The sequence below is a fragment of the Macrosteles quadrilineatus genome, unplaced genomic scaffold, assembly GCF_028750875.1.
Source record: "Macrosteles quadrilineatus isolate MER2022 unplaced genomic scaffold, UCM_ALF_1.0 Scaffold_9__3_contigs__length_116548681, whole genome shotgun sequence".
Taxonomy (NCBI): Eukaryota; Metazoa; Arthropoda; class Insecta; order Hemiptera; family Cicadellidae; genus Macrosteles; species Macrosteles quadrilineatus.
The window spans coordinates 99,268,112-99,286,474 of record NW_026542602.1 but is presented as its reverse complement, the minus strand read 5'-3'; the positions used below and the strand labels follow the sequence as shown (position 1 = coordinate 99,286,474).

Below are 18,363 nucleotides of genomic sequence, written 5' to 3'. Positions count from 1 at the left end.
TCCAAAATATAATCAATGGCACATTCCCATAGTAATAACAACACTGATAAAAATATTTCCTTGTTTTTGTTGCCACTAGCAAAGCGTTGAATATCTTTTGTGCTTCACGCTATTTTGTTTACCAATTGTTAGTATACTTAAAGTTCGACTCAAAATCCATTAGCTGTTTCCACTCTTAATATTTTTAATTAATTTTAAATTATCTCAAACAATGTTTTAGTGACTGGACTCATAATCAAGTAAAATATATTTTTTTTTCTGGCATTATTGTTGTCACTGTTATCCATGCAATGGCTATTAAGTATCTGATTTGCAGGACTTTGACGTTACATAAACTGACAAAAGTTGCTATCTAATAACCTAAAATAGCTTCATCTGCTTACAGTTAAAAATCCATTTACTGTATGAGCCATGATAATCGCTTTTGGGATACAAAACTCCCCCTAGATGCGTATCTTATAAGCTCACGAATGCCAGATGAGCACAGATAGAAAATATGCATTTTGTGCACGAATAGTATATTAGAACAGACACTGTATGGATCATAAACACAAACTAATGACATCACTGGACCGAATCCTATACAGTAAGTACTAAAAACCATCACTTGATTTGGAAGTTTTGTTACTCTTCCATTTAAATAATGATACAAGCATGTTTACTTTCAGACCAGTGACGTAATTTGTTTATGTTTATGATCCATACAGTTTCTGTTATGATATTCGTGTTTTTGTACCTTTGTTAATTGCCAAAATTGCCTGTTACCCGATTACCAGAGCATTCTGAGCCAGGTTTTCAACCATCAGAAGGTTTCTGCTTTTCTCAGAATCAGACCAGCCAGTCTATCATATTCTAAAATATGATTGGGGACACATATAACGACTTTTGACCAAGCTTTAGAATGTTAACTAGAATAGTTATTTGGTTCTCATTGTATACCCTTATAATCTGTTGTTCTTTTAGTTAATATAAAATAGTGTTTTGGCTATGCATTCATTAAGTTACTTCAAATCTTGTGTTCTATAATTTGTGCCAATTTAATTATAAGTTAGATGTCAAAACATTTACACATATTCTAGTTAATTAATTACTTAGGCAAATGGGCTATATCAATGAAATTTGCAAAGAATAAATATTTGTCTTTAGTTTATAGAGTAAGTGTTGATTTTAAAAAAACTTCAATCATTCACAAACCACATAATACTTTCCTTCAATTTACTGAAATGTATTCTAATCAATTATATCGATTAATCAAGTTATTAAATAAATTAGCTAAAAGGTAAGCAATTAGTAACTAAAGTTTTTAATTGCTGATTGCTATAGGATCATAACTGATTGCCATGGTGTTTGGGCAATAACACGAAAGTAATTACTGATGTTATGTAATATATTTAAACGAATTTAGGAAAATTTATAATTAACTGTCCTTAGTCAGTTTTAGACTCACCGTTATCGTCTTGGCAATTCATTTCGTACAATCATCTTTTTGTTTGAAGTGACTTTATTAATTTAAACACGAACTAAGGACATGCACTGGCGTCGTCTCTACAATATTATATCTTAGTTTTATCAATATCGATCGAATCATTTACACTATATTACAAGTGGACTTATAGGTCTATAATTTGAAACATTTTCCAGTGTGGTTTGTGGTTGATGTCATAATGTTTAATGGTTGTGATAATGTTAAATTAATGTACCTTTCTTCTTCTTGTTGTATGGACAACTTTACAATGTGCTTCTTCATTATGATTATACCACCATTAAACAAGCAACAGTATAGGGTGTCCCGTAACTCTCTGGACACTTGTATATAGCGTTATTCCTTAGGTCAAGACAAACACATTTCACCATAGGAACATGGGTCTGTGGTGTCTAGTTTACCGACTGTCGGTATTTATGTGTTTTTTACAACAAAACCTAATAACTCCTAAACGGTTTGAGATACAGCTTTGATATTTTGCAAAAATGTTAATCTTATTAAGACCTATTATCGTTAGAAATTATACTAAAAAATCAATAACCGTTTCAAAATGGCGGTCATTTAAAATATTTGATGCCAAATTTCACGAAAACCGTTAACTTTACAAAAAAATTGCAAGAGACAAAAAAGTTTGTAACTTTTATGTAGTTTTCAATGATACCTGATTTGTTAAGATTGGATAAATAATAACAGAGAAACGTGTTGTTTTCTAAATGTATGACCACTTTTCTCCATTTAAACAATGCTAATACTCCTTTTACGTTGTTTAGCATTGTTTAAATTGAGAAAAGTGGTCACGCGTTTAGAAAAGAAGACATTTCTCTGTTATTATTTATCCAATCTTAACAAATCAGGTATCATTGAAAACTACATAAAATTTACAAACTTTTTTGTCTCTTGCAATTTTTTTGTAAAGTTAACGGTTTTCGTGAAATTTGGCATCAAATATTTTAAATGGCCGCCATTTTGAAACGGTTAATGATTTTTTAGTATAATTTCTAACGATAATAGGTCTTAATAAGATTAACATTTTTGCAAAATATCAAAGCTGTATCTCAAACCGTTTAGGAGTTATTAGTTTTTTTTGTAAAAAATACATAAATACCGACAGTCGGTAAACTAGACACCACAGACCCATGTTCCTATGGTGAAATGTGTTTGTCTTGACCTAAGGAATAACGCTATATACAAGTGTCCAGAGAGTTACGGGACACCCTGTATAAATGAATCGTCGCTACAGATCCATATTATTTTGGATTTCCTCCGTCATTCTCCCACACACGTAACCGGTTTATGATAACGTAATCAATCACGTGTTCAAAACAGCTGATCGGCAACTGGTTATTCGCCAGGCTTGTGTTATTATTTCAGGTGGGCAGATTTTCCCATCCTTGTTAGTCAGTCGTGACGTCACGTTGATTCGATCGATTCGGGAAGTCGATGTAGTTCTAAATATCGTCTATCGATATTTGATCGTTATTCGCGTCGAATTCGTTAACATAACATCATGGTTGATGGTTATGGTTGTAGGTTGTTATTAATGTAGGTTTAGGTTGTTTTCTCTACAATCTATGAATATGAAGTATGATTGTGATAGTCACAGTAGAAGACGCTTTTAAACTAAAGTTATATAACGGTCTGTAAATTAAATTTACCGCTCATATGCAAATCTAATTGTATTATCGGTAATAAGGAGCTTATAACCAAGTTGGACTTGGCTTGTGACCAAGTAAAAGATAAACAAGAGGGTCGCCGGAATTTTATCCCCCTGGAATTTTACCCCCTGGCCAAAGCTGACGTCACTATGACGTAGTAACCTGAGTGGCCAAAAGTTTGTTCGCGGCCGGAATTTTACCCCCGCGGATTTTGAAGTCTAATGAAAATAGTCAGAGCGTGATTAATTCAATTAGCGATAAAAACCGGGATTTTACCCCCTGTCCATATAACTAGTGTTTTGACAACTGAAATGTACGGGCCGGATTTTTACCCCCCGGAATTTTACCCCCGGAATTTTACCCCCCAAAATTTTACCCCCTGGCCGATTTTAGAAATTGAATGATTGGTTTTCTTATTTCTGTTTTTAATTAATTGTAAACATTTCATTATTTAGTGGCCTATCTTTATTTATTTATTTTGTAATCTCATTCAGTTGATTGTATATACGTCATAATAAGCAAAAAATGGCTTCAAAGATCGAATCCTAATACTTGAATCTCAAAATTAAAATTAAAACATGTTCGATTATAGTTAATGTCACAAATAAATTAAGATAGGCTACTTAATAATAAAATGTTTACTATTAAATTAAAACAAAATGAAGATCATAAATCATTCTCACTAATTTTTATATCAAGCCAGGGGGTAAAATTCCGGGGGTAAAAATCCGGGGGGTAAAATTCCGGGGGGTAAAATTCCGGGGGTAAAATTCCGGGGGGTAAAAATCCGGGCCGTACACTCTAGGTTTTTATAATTTGATGTGTTCTGATTAAATTCACAACCGTGAAAATATATGTTTAATTCCGCGTTTAATCCATCGAGCTGATGTCGCGAAACTCAAAAGTTCGCGGCCGGAATTTTACCCCCTGGTTTGTGACGTCACGTTTGCCCAGGGGGTAAAATTCCAGGGGGATAAAATTCCGCTACCCCAAACAAGAACTTGAAGCTATTATAGTATTATACAGGTTATGGCCAAAATCCTGCTTACAAGCACGCCTGCAAACAAATTTGCTATACGTAGATACTTCGGTTTCTTGCAATTTTAATAGAAAATTGGTCGTATGTATTAACAAAGTGTAATTTCGATTCCACTTGATCACCATCATTATTATCTTCTGTTGCCTCCATTTAAAATCCTCTAATAGGCCTAGGCCTAAGTTAATACTTAAGTCATATAAATATAAAAATGTATAATTTAAGTTAAACTAGGCCTAGGCCTATCCAGAAAACAACTTCTCGTAAGTTAAGTACGGGTATAAATTAAAAATTAAAGTAGTGAGTTATATCTGAAAACACGATTAACAACTTTTCTTTCGTTACGCTTGTCGACATTACATGCAATCCAACCAAACAAAAACAAAGAAAGAACCAAAGAACGAGAATCTAGAGTCCTGAACCTAACCAAGCAAGATTCGAGAAAGAAGATGGAAGCGTTTCGTTTCAGCGATTCTCAAGTAAAGTAAATTAGGGGTATTCGATATAGACTATTGACTTGTGGAGCTATGCGATACCAGTACGATAACTGCATCGCATCAACGATGACGTCACGACTGACTAACAAGGATGGGAAAATCTGCCCACCATTATTTCAACCCGTTTCCGCGCGTAGAATATAGAATTTTGGAACAAAATTTGCAAATCTAAACCGTTGACTTTGTATACTGAATTAGACTGGAGCAGTTTGTACTAAAAGTGTCCTCCCATAAGTTGTGTTCTAATATTAAAGTTTAACTTTATCTTTAGATATTTTATATTTCATTCGTTACAACAACTGAGCTGGTTGTTGTATATATTCTATTGTATATATATTCGGCCCAGAAGGAAATCAATCTTTCCTATGGTTGGAAATTGAACCCAGCTGTCCTAGATCGTGGGCTTTTTATAAATAGTCCCGGCTAATGAATCAGCTGATTTTAGTCAGTTCAGCAAATTCATTCATCCTTGGCTTGAGATACTTACCCTGGTTTGTTAGCCATTAATATAGTTTTACTGGGACATAAGCGATGATATATTGAATATAAGTTGACATTTTAGTTTTGTATTATCAAGAAAACTCAGGCTATATAGTAATGTTAACGGGATTTTACAGCAGCACAATATGTCGGCAGCCTTATTGAACTAAGCATTTTGTTTAGTTCTGAAACTGATCGCTACAACCAAATACAGTTCCAAACTCAACCAAAAATACAATTATTAGTGTGCAGGTTTGCTGCAACCTGGTATTGGATATTACGTAAGTAAACGTAATGTCAGGTGGAGCTGTCAAAGCAGGGGACGATTCTTCACTTGGGACAAGACACTAACAGGATGATTGAGGTTAGAAAATTGGTCTATCCTGCCCGCCTTGCCGTGCCAGCCGTTTACTTGCTGGTGGAAACAGCTGATTACATTGTTGGAACAGCTGATGAAATTATCGTATGATTTGGATATTGAGAAATTACTTCATAGGGTTATAAATCGTAATCCAGTTTGAAGTAAAAAAATAACTTTAACAAATAGCCTACCAAACCTCTTGAAGGAAACCTCTTACAGGCAGTGGTTTTTTATGTATTCCAAGTATCTATATATATAATACGCTAAGCCGATTTTTGTGAACAGAACTCCTCCCACATTTTTGGACCGATTTTGATGATTAAAGTGTCAAAATAACGGCCCTGATCTGTAGTTTTGCAAAGTGTTTTTGGTTTTTTAAAATCTTTATTAGTTTGGGCAGGATCTTCCATCAAAGTTGGGTTTTCTCCCATAAGATTAACATGGGGAAATCTAAATATTTAATTGGAAACTTTGTCTCCACTAATTTGAGAGAACGGCTGGACGTAGAAACTTGGTAGAGGTCTCCAAAGAAAGGCCTTGGTCTGTAGATGAGTTATCAAACGAAACACGAAGTAAATTCCCTTAGGGCTTTGCCCCAGAAGCCTTTAAAGATACCTCGACAGATTTGTTTACATTTTTACCATGTGGATAATACTTTTTAATGAAACAGCTGTTGATTTTTCAATTGTATTTTAAACAACACACATTTATTGGGAGTTACTAAATCGTCCAAAATTAGACGTATTTGCAATGCTATTTTCTGATTTTAAAATTTATTTTCATCTGTATCATGTCATGTTTTGCAATATAATATTCCATTACGAAATCAGTGGAAATTCCTTTTATCACAGAACTCTTACAATAATTTCTTATTGAACTATCTTTATATCTATTTTACGGGTTGTTGTCTGCCTTTTCCCCCACTTTTGCCTATATTTTATTATATTATTCTACAGATCATCATAGGCTCATGAGATTATTGTTATACAAGTTTTCAATCATTGGAAAAATTTTCGATTGTGTAATACAATACAAAATTAAACAAGTGCAGAAGGGCACGTTGCCCATTTGAGCAGTGTCCATATTTTGCTAAATTAATAGAAGTTTACAGCAACTGGATAAAACATTTTACAATATTTATGTAGAAATATGTGCATGATTTAAAAAGGCATTAAGCTGTAAAACTGCAATTTACTACAGACTTTTCAGAGAGGTTACTTCGATGTTGTTAATTCAGCTTAGTGAAAACATAATATAGATAAGTATACAAATAAGAATTTGAACTCTTAGAGAGCCTTTGAATGAATGTTATTAGAATAACGAAATGGGTTGTGCATGTTTACTAACGCTACTCGGCAACAAATTACAAAAACCATTTAATTTATCTCTAAAAATATATTCTTAAAGTGCACTGAGCAGCAGCCTCGAAAATACTATGTAACTTACCCATGTAGCTACAAAATGCTCAAACTCACATCGTGACAATTTATAATTCGGCTTATATTTCTCCAGCAGATTATTTATCTGCAGAAGAAGCTTATTGTATGCTCTTATCGTGTGTAATAACACCCAAACACAGAAACCTGGCCTAAAAGGTACCTATCTTGACAAATTATTTGTAGTGGTCTATTTTACGGATTGTGTGGCTCACTGGGTTGTTAACGTGATTTAAAATAACACGACATTTTGGCTGTAAAAAGGCACAAAGAGTAAATACTATTTAAGCAGCTACTGTCATGATAGAAAGGTCATATTCTTTTTAAACTAGATCACATCTTACTTTATAAGATACGTTGTTTAACAATACATGTAAACGTCAATATTTACGTAACAGCCAATTTACAGTATTTATTGCTTTTTGGAAATGCCACATTGTTATGTAATTTGAATTATTTGTTGCCAATGAAGCCGCACAACCATATAAACGAGGAGGTCCCTAACAGTTCAAGAGTAAAAGCCAACTTCACTTCAAGTATATTCCACTACACCTAACTTTCCGTAGATGAAAAATTAGCGTAAGCCTTGCCAGTGACCGTCGATTTCGACGGGTTTCACCTAGTAAATAATAATCACTGTTTAGAGACAAAATAAGCTTATAAGTTGGCAGCCCTTCGTATTGTATTTTGTAACTTTATAGCATCTTTTATGAGAATCCAATATTTTCAAAATTCTGGTTAGTAAGTCAGCAATGGATTGTTGTAATCAGCAGATTTTTTTAACTCTCCAATTAATTTTCATGTTTCTTTCTTTCACACATTTGCATGAGAAATTACACGAATATTTTGAGACTATTGAATTTATAAACAAATAATAATGCTTAAGTTTTGCACTACGGTCAGTTATTTCGCAAGAGGTCGGTTGTGTGGGAAAAGTGTGAAAGAGACACTAAACACTTTTGTTAACACCTTTCTTGCATAACCCATAACATGAATGTTAACTACATCGCCTATATTTACTGTCCTATAACTGGACAATCCAAAATCCTAAAACATACAATTCGCACCTTAAACAACCTTGAGATTATTTTAGTGATAATTTTACTTAAATTCTGTATTACCTGCTATGGTGCTTCCTAGCCACAGAATAGAGGAAGGTTAGTCCTTTGACAACAAAACAGTAAAACTGTTGTTGTTTTCCCACTCATTATAGAATATAATGGTTTACGTAATAAATGATCTCATCAGTGAAACAAACTAACAAGTTTAGTTTACCAACTTGTTGTTTAAAATCACCATTAAGCAATACAAATCTATATAAACATTAGCATTTATTTCAGGAAACCAAACATAGTCAAGCACAAAGAAGAAATATTTTAAAACTAGCAAACGTCATTAATTTGTGTGTGTGTTTTTGACTAAAACTGTCAAAAATTGTCTTGGAAATTATTATTTAATATTTTAATTTGTAATTTGTTATAGATCATTTTAATCCCCACCTTAGCAAACCTGCAGACTAAGCAAATTTCCATTTACTTGGTTTGATTTACATTAAAATATTCCCATTAAAATCATCAGATTTATTTTCTTTTAAATAACATTATTTTAATTAGCAGTTTGGTTTGCTGCAACAGCAACGGTAATTAAGAGTGTTTTTTTTTATTTATTTAAATGTAAAACTTAGTATAAAATAAAAAAAATCCAAATCTATACTTATTTAATACGCAAGCAGGATTTTTGTGACAATTACTCATCCGAAACTACTGAACCGATTGACATGTTTTTGGTGTCATTGGAAAGAGCGTAACGTGAAGTTGTGCAGGAAACTTTCTTTTTAGGTAAATAATTAGAGAGTGAGGCCCTGGGACCCTTTAAAGTTTCGTATTTCTCCATAAGATTAACATGGGAAACAAACATTGTTTTGAAACTCCAGCTGTTGTCAGGAATTAAATATTAATAATTAATTGCTCCCCATGGAAGCATGAGAGTTCTGTAGAGTTTAAAGTAGCCTACACCTTATTGTCTACAAATTGGCTAAATAACTTAGGTACTGTACATTATAAAAGCTGACAGACTTTTTATGTTGACTTAAATTGTAAGCTTACCATTTCCCGTCCATGGGCAGTTTGATAGTTAAAAAATAACCCTTTAAACTGGAATAGGACTGTTATGTAAATTGTGAGTATTTCCATTATTTAATAATCTTTTAGTTGACTCTTTTAAAATCATCGGAAATTATGACTGTTATTAGTTTTTTAACAAGTCATTTGTTTATATGTAACTCCTGTACTTCTTTGCAATTGCTCGATTTCGAGCAACATGTACACTAGTTTGATAAAAATATATCGAGGAATTAAAAAATGTTGTGGTTTGGGGGTAGAAAATGGTAAAAACCCCATAAAATCCCGATCTCATTGTCCCATCATGCTGGTTCCCAAAATCGTTTAAATAAATGTATGTTTACAAATTTGTACCGAATTCAATCAAAAGCTAATGATTTATATAATGTACTAACGGACACACATAATATATACAGTATTCATAAAAGTAAATTGGTCCGGGGCCTAGGTCTTACCATGCGACCTATATGGAGGTGGTAACTTTAAATACCAAAACATTAGGAATATTCACTAAAAAATTAATTTTTTTTATTTTTTTACACTAAAAACAATCTACGATCCTCAACATAACAAGATCAATTGACAAACACATCCAGATAAAAAATGTTCTCCAAGACGATCCAAAGATGCAAGGAGGTGCTAAAGAAAGTTAAGCCCAAAGCTATCACAGCAACAGGCCTTGTGGTCGAAACATCATTGGTAATGGAAGACTTCCTGCTATCTACTGAAGGAATGATGAAGCTGCTTATAGCATATTACTTTCATGGTCATGTAAATCATTTGTGCAAATACAATTACTTTCCATTTTGATGTACACATTTGTTTTAAAGTTAATAATTTGTTACCGGTATTTATACAGTTGTGGCCAGTATTTATACAGTTGTGAATTTGAACCAAAATGCTGACATTTGTATGCTTTATACACTTGGTGTATAGTACACATTTGGTTTTAATAATTTTGGTTTTGAAAGGATATAAAATATGTTTAGATTGCTGTCATGCTGTGAAAGAAATTGTTTTTGAACAGAGAAAAACTTTAAATTATGTTCTTAACTATAAATGTTACTTTTTAAGCTGTCATTAAAATCGTATAAAAAGATAATGAAGAAGTTCAAATTTTTTTAGATTTGCGTAAGAGCCAATAACCAGTTTGACATTGAAAGCTGAAAAAGTTTGAGCTATGTAAGATATACATTTAATGCAGAGAGCTATTTTACTTGAACTAATTCTTACAGAAACAAACAAAACAATTTGCTTGGAAACTCTTTTGGTTTTATAGACAAGCCATTTATTGGAAGAAACTAACTGGTTGACTAGAAATAGCTAATTACTGGGGATTGCTTTTTATGTGAACCATAAAATTACATTTGTTATTATTACAATACTTACTGTATTTAACTTGTTCAAACTATTATAACACATTTTTGCTGAGTCAGTTCAAACAAGTTAAAAGAAGTAATTATAAGATGCTGAGTGCTTAAAAATAATCTCAATACAATAATACTTAAAGTCGTTTTCACAGATATGTTAGAACAGAACCAGTATGGATCGTAAACATAAGCAAATTATGTCACTGGCCCGAAAGTCTTGTGAAATAATTTTTCCATATAAATTTGAATCATAAAAATTTCAGACAGTATTTGAATGTACTTGAATGTGCGATTCACGCCTCACGGACATGTAGTGGACATGTAATGTATTGCATGTCCGTGAATCGCGAAACAAAATGGTGTAAAGCAAAAAATTAAAACCAATATATTTTTAGAAAGATTTATCTGGATTTACTCTAACAAGATAAGGAATCTGTATTTATGTTAGACAAATATTTGAAACAAACAAACTTAAAGGCAACGATAATACTTCTATTCGTTATTGTAAACAACACCCATCCCAACATATTAGTTTTCTGACAGGGAGTGCAATTACAGAGGGGTACAATTCCACCTCGTACATAAATATTTTTATGTTGGTAGGGGGAACAATTCCAGGGAGTACAATTCCAGGGGGGTACTTACAATTTCAGGCCATACATCTCCTGCTCTTTTTAATTTCTAATATTATTATTCTATTCACTGACCACTTGCCCAAATTAAATAGATAAGATTCTGTTAAAAGCAATGTGTACTGGGTGGAATTATACCCCCTCTAGGTGGGACGCCAGAAACAGTGGGGGGTACAATGCAATTCCAGAGGGTTACAATTCTGCCGACCCTAAAAAGATGTAACCAGCCCAAGCCACCAGTCACATGACCATTTCATCAAAACATAGCTTTCAATGTAACCTGTGTAATGTAACATGTAGCTTTGTTTGTTTTTGTAAAACTCAGCTTAGGAATGTTACCCCAAAAATTAAATTTCAACTTATTTTAATCTCTGAGCACTAATTCAATACCGGTTAAGTAATTCACTTAGGATAATCCATTGTGTTCTTGAAATATCTCTAGTTTATCACACAATCTCAATGAGGTTAAGTGTTGAGGTATTTGATTTACACTTGTGCTAGTGCAATTGTGGATTAAGTAGCCCTATTTTCCTTGAAAGTTGGTAGTTATTGTTTTATCTTATCGTAATTATCTTTCAAGTAATACCTAAATAACCACTAAAGAGTTGTAAAAACTGTTTTTAGCTCAATAAAATTTTCAAGCTTCTTTAAGGCCTTTTCACACCGGCGTACTGGACGTACTGTACGTTTGGTACGTTTTTTTTTCAACAAATCGCTGTCCATGTTATCATATGGGCTCGTTCACACCGCGCGTACAGAACGTACTGTACGTACAGTACGTACGCGATGGTTATGTGAGAATCGCTCGGAGAGCGATTTTTCTAAATCGTACGAGGCGTACGCGAGCTCGCGCATGCGCAGTGGTCACACCAAAACCACGTGCTCAGCCAGTGTTACTTGTCTGACTGCAAACGAACAAGTGTACGTTTTGGAAGTTTCTGTGTGGTGTGAAAGGACCGCGTACTGTACGAACTGGCCGTACCAAACGTACAGTACGTCCAGTACGCCGGTGTGAAAAGGCCTTTAAATATGTTAAGCAGATTGTACTAAATCAACCTAAAACCTCTAAAAAAATGAGGCATTCAGACTAAGTTAAAAGTGAAATAAATATTGTCTTCTATTTCTTTACTAAAATATGCGCATGAAGTTTTTTTTTTAAACTGTTATAACCGAAGTTTGTACTAACGACTAACAAGGTTCAACTGTACCATTGTTTCACTATTTTGATTTCTGTAGCACTAAAGAATCAAAAATATTTGTTACTTAAACACACAATATCCTATATCCATATACAACTCCTATAGATATATCGATTGTATTCTTTCTGATACTTGCCATTGATTCCTGTTTAGTGTCATCATCCATACAAACACCTATTCTGAATGAATTTATGTATTTTACTTATAAAAATTTATTTCCGTACCATTAAAGATTTTTATTGTCTTTACTTACCATTGCTTATTTCCTAAACTAACTTAGCTATAAAGTATTATTATGAAAAAAAAACATTTAATAGTAATTTCTAAAAACTTACTCTGTTACAGGGGAGAAGATGGTGGGGGGCCAATCATCATGGGGCCTGATGATGCTAAGTCTGGTTATCTTCCTCCCAAACATCCGGACTAATTTTTTGGACCCTTACCTTATAATGCAAGGTAAATATCGTAATTTAAAATAATGTACATTGTCCCAAATTGAAAAAAATTTAGTTGATTGGACATGTTTGTTTTTTATGAGAATTTAATTTTGAGAGGATATATAAGCGTTTTCACCCAATCTGCGAAGTACCTTCTTAGGCTTGTCTGACATCCAAAACACCTACTTCTGTAACAGGACGATTGTTTTTAGCTCAGTGAATAGAATCAGAATCAGAATACTTTATTCTTGAACATAGAGTACAGAATAGGCGTCAAACATTACAGAGATTTAGTTATAAAATAGCATAAAGTTGTTGGGCTTTGAGGCGCTGTCGGTAGTGATGGTTATTACTATGAGGGTTGTTTAGTCCTCACTGGAACATCGGTGACGTTCTCCAGTTCATGAACTCCTCAACTGTGTAGAAAGGTCTCTCCACAAGCCAAGCTGATAATCGTTGTCTGGTGCTGCGTATGCTGGGGCCTTTTATTGTCTCTGGGAGCAGGTTCAGGAACTTCGCTCCCATGTAGGAAGGCTTTTCTTCAAAAAGAGTTAGATGATGGACTGGAAGTGTGTAATTCATAGCCTGTCGGGTGTTATGGCTGTGCCTATCCGTACCTCGTTGGAGCTGTAGCCTGCTTGCGTGAGTAGCCACTGCTAGGATGTACAGGCTTGTAATCGTTAGGATTTTTAGCTCACGGAATTTCGGTCTGTGACTTTCTCTCTTGTTCATGTCTGCTAATATTCTTACTGCTTTTTTCTGGTGGATAAGCACACGTTGGAGGTTGGTTGCCGATGAGTTTCCCCATACTTCAAGGCCATATCGAAGATGTGATTCAAACAGTGAGTGGTAGGCAATCTTGGCTATGTTGGTGTCACTTATGGTTTTTATCCTTCTTATCACGTAGACACTGCTATTCAGCTTACTACACAGGCTGTCAATATGGGGGGTCCATGTCAGTTTCTGGTCTATTATTAAACCTAAATACTTTGCTTCTTCTGGGCCTTCGATGTCTGGGATCCTGCATACCTCACCATTTCTCCTGCCAAAGACCAGTTGTTGTGTTTTCTCTTCATTAACTACTAAGCTGTTGTTGTGGCAATATTGTATTGCCATGTTTATGGAAACAAACGAGCTGATTTCAAGGGCTTCAGGGTTTTCCCCCCCAAGGAGGAGTACGGTATCATCTGCATACATAAGAGTCTTGCTGTAGTCTTCCAAATAGTGAGGGAGATCATTTGTAAACAGGATGAAAAGGATGGGGCCCATCACAGAACCCTGTGGAATACCCCTTACTACAGGTAATAACTTTAATCTTACTGTTTGTGTGGATCCCTTTTCAGTGTATTTGAGTTCAACCATCTGACTTCTTCCAGTTAAATAGCTCTTGAACCATTCTGCAGTTTTCCCACCAATTCCAATTTTTCTCAACTTGTTACACAGTTGTGTATGATCTAAGCAGTCAAATGCTTTGCTGAAATCAAGTAAAATTGCGGTTGGTATGTTTCCTTCTAGATTATCTATTACATATTCAGCTAGCGCTATTATGGCAGATGTGGTTGATTTTCCCTGTACAAATCCATGTTGATGTGGTGTGAGCAGTTCATTGGATGATAGGTGTTGAAGAAGTCTGTTTAGTACTATTTTTTTGAATACTTTGGAGAATGTGGAAACTAATGAAATTGGACAATAATTGGGTAATAAGGACAACTGGGCTCAGTTTTGACACATAAAAAAGTTATTACTGCTGTAACTAAGTTTTAGAATCAAACCAAAGTATCTGATCAATAGGTACCTACTCAGGTACTCTGTAACTAATTTAGAACTTCATACGGTCCAATGCAGTAGAACCCAATATACATCTTTCTTTTTCAGAAGAGAATTTTCAAAGTCTTAAAAAATCTGGAGATCTTTAAAAAATGTTAATGATGTACTGTAACATGTATCTAAACCTAAACAATGAATAGACTAAACCTAAACCTAACCTCTTCTAGACCTCCAATAACAAAATTATCGTTACATTCTTGGCAAAGTGTTTGCAATATAATTTCTACAGGCAACATTTTCTGAAGGTAGCATAATGTCACTCAGCGACTCAGCACATATTAGTTCACAAATTGTTTACCATACTCAAATGACCAAATTTTTCCACTGTTACCACAAATCATGATACCAGTAACACTTTTTCTAACAGGTATTTTACTTCCTCACCCTTGTACCAAAACAAATTATTAACAGCTATAGGTATACACTATTTAACTCTTTTAACACTTAAAGTGCCGTTGACATGTTTGAACATGAAAATTGCATTTATTTCAATGTTAAGCAATGGCGGGAATTCCCGTCATCAGCACCCAACGTGTTAAAAGAAATACACTGAACATTACAACCAATTCAAATTATGTATTTTGTCATTGGTTGACATTATGTTTGTATACACGTATAACAAATGTCCCTGTGTATGTTTGTTTTGAGAAATTTTTGACACTGTTTGGTTTAAACTAAGATAGAATACTACCTTTATGGCTTGTTTGTGACCAAAAACGTATTACAAAACACAAAATAACGATCACTTGTGATTATAAGTTCTGCTATCAATTTATTTCATATTCCCAGAAAAAAATTTGAAAAACTTGCTTTTTTACTAAGAGCTTAAAAGTTTGCTACAGTGTGGTACACAACTCACTGTATGGTTAAGCTAATCATTACAATGACTTGTACTAGAACACCATTTCATGGTTTGTACAGTTGTAAAATTTGCATCTCTTTGTTTAATTAGCGCTTTTGTAGTTACTCTAACTTAAAACTCATTACCAACTTCAGTCCATGACCAATTGCAATTACTTACCAAAGGGGTTGTTGACATGTGAAACCTAAAAAGTTTTAAAAACTGTATTCAGCAATACATTTTACTCTTATCGAACAAAAAAAAAACAAAAAAAAAACAAAAAACATGCGACTCAAGCAATGTTTTATAGAATCTAACATGGCTGTAACCTACATACTTGGGGGGGGGGGGGGGTACATGATTAATGTTTATGCTTGCCCCCTCCCTGCTTCTACAATATTCCATAGGCTACAGTTAAATCGTTCTAACCTTAATATCTTTCTGAAAATCTGTTTTTTTTTCAACACTTCCCATGAATCTATTTTCAAGTAAGTTTACACATTTCTTATCCTTTTAATAAAAGTATTTTCTTCAAGGTTGTATTTTTTAATTCTTCCAATAGAAATGTCTGTAAGGTTTGAGGTTTCCTACATTTTCTGTTAAGAACTACATTATTATTTTCTGGATCTTTAGTCCTTTTTTGAAACATAGTTAAAGCAACTAATTCAATATATTATTACCTATTTTATTATGCCCAATTATTGACCAAGGTATAACATTTTATTTGTCTTATTTCAAAAAATTTAACATAAATTCAATCATGGTAGAAATATCAATCAATTTATACCTTTTTTACTAAACTCCATTCTAATAGAAATAGTCTGCATACATTAAAATACAATGAACCTTGACATTTCTTATCATTGATAGTAGTCAATAATTAGTGGCAAAGTTTAAACTATGATTCATTCTCAGTTCAGGTCAAGTTATTGAGAGCAAAACAACCTCAATTTAATAATTAAAGCTATTAGTGGCCAAACTGTTTTGAACATAGCTTAAGCTTTAATTTAGTAAGTAATACATATTAACAATGTTTGTAGAGGATGTGTTTTAGTTATTACATTGCATTGTACTGTAGGATATATAACATTAAAGTTAGATTAAATATATACTCTGTGAATCCCAAATAAATGATTGGAACATTTATGTTAAAGTATTATGAAACAATATTATGAATTATACACTTATGAAACAACCTTGTACAGTATGTAGTACAAATTACCATTTGAATATTTGAATTACAGTATTAAGAATGTAGAGAACTAGGGTGTAGGTTTTAAAGGATTTTTGATAGGGTAGCAGACTACGGACTTACCTGAATGAAAAATTCCATCCTGACAAAATAAACACAAAACCCTTTTCCCCATAAAAAATATTTAAATATTTCACCGCCGGTGGTAGTATTTTAAACCTTGAAAGGTGTGTTTCTTGTGCCAAAGTATGAGTGCGGTTTTTTAAGTAAGCGCTGCTTTCACATACAAATTCAATTTGCAGTTCTTTTGTACGCCGCAACGAGGCTCCTTGCCACTTACAGGCATTATTTGTGAACATAATGATACCGGGTGTAGCTCTATATCATATGTAGGATCCCGCTGGGTGTTTAAAATTTCTTTTATTATTTAATCTCGTATTGTGTGCAAGATAAGGTCAGTGATACGTTTTTTATCACAAGAAACATATCCCATGCTTACATTCATCACCAGATGACTGAAGTTCATTGCCCTAATGCAATGACAGTGGGTAAACTGTAGAAATAGGCTAGGGTGTTTTAAAATGGTCATGAAAATGTTCATTTCAGAAGGAATTGTGTTTTGGTGGGTACCCAGGTATCTCACAGAAGACCACAAAGGAAAAAGGATTTCACAGCCGTTTTTACACTCTACAACTTAATTTCGTACAACCCTCACTCATTGCATTAGGGCCATAGCCTTCAGTCATCTGGCAATGAATATGCATCGGATATCTTTCTTGTGGTAAAAAAACATATCAATGACCTTATCTGGCACAAGGCGGGGGAGATTCGAAAGTTTAAAAATTTGTAAAAACACACAGCTAAGCCTCCAAAGTTTAATCATGAAAACTTAAAGGTATGTAGTTAAAAGTAGCCTATGAAAATTTAGTGATGTAGTCGTAAAAAGTTTGGAAACACTCACCAAGGTCGCAGAAAAATACGGGTCACTTACCAATAAATAGGTTCTATGGAAAAAGCAGAGTGGGAACGCTGTTTCTGCCTAACTTTACCGCTGTATGGAAACCATATATTTATTTATTTATTTATTTATTTATTAAACATCATCACATTACATCAATTCTCTTGACAGGTGATTTGTCACAAAGTCTAATACTAATACTATACTACATTTTAAAATAAAATAGCTTACAAAAGAAATAAAGCATATAATAAGCTACAAACCTATGGGAGAAGCAATATCTTTCAAATATACTCATTTTCCAGATATTCCTCTAACGAGTAAAATGCCCTCTCCAAAAGGAAATTTTTTAAAGATAGTTTAAATTTAGAGAATGAGGCAATGTTTTTAATCCCAGCGGGTAATTTATTGTAAATTTTTGGTCCCATATACTGAGGGGATAAATGAAAGATTTTAAGCCTATGTTGAACTGGTTTTATAATATTTTTGAATCTTGTGTTATGTGGATGAGATTGTTGACAGTCCATGAATGTGTCGAAATCACTTTTAACCATTAATGCCAATTTGTAAATATAAGAGCTAAAAAAAGTTAAAATTTTAAAATTAATAAATAAATCTTTACAATGTGTTCTACGGGAGACTCTGGCCATTAATCTTACAGCTCTTTTTTGGAGAATAAATATTTTTTTGGCCTGGCTTGATGAGCCCCATACAGTAATTCCATAATTCATAATCGATGAAAAATATGCGTGATATACTACTATTTGTGTTTCTAGATTAGTAGTATCCCGAATTATTGTGAGAACAAATGTTGCTGAGCGTAGTCTTTTTGATAGGTT

The 18,363-nt window shown here is 33.5% G+C and overlaps 1 protein-coding gene across 7 annotated transcripts in view; it reads left to right on the top strand.

The window, feature by feature from the left end:
* Positions 1-18,363, top strand: part of LOC129002515 (axotactin-like) — a 64,696-nt gene that overhangs the window by 3,830 nt on the left and 42,503 nt on the right. For all 7 annotated transcript variants that reach the window (XR_008491584.1, XM_054430379.1, XM_054430382.1 and 4 more), the window contains exon 2: positions 12,615-12,725. Coding sequence is in view for 6 of the 7 variants with exons in the window: in XM_054430379.1 (XP_054286354.1) it covers positions 12,623-12,725 (103 nt within the window). In the remaining variant the exon portion in view is untranslated. The remainder of the gene's footprint in view (positions 1-12,614; positions 12,726-18,363) is intronic.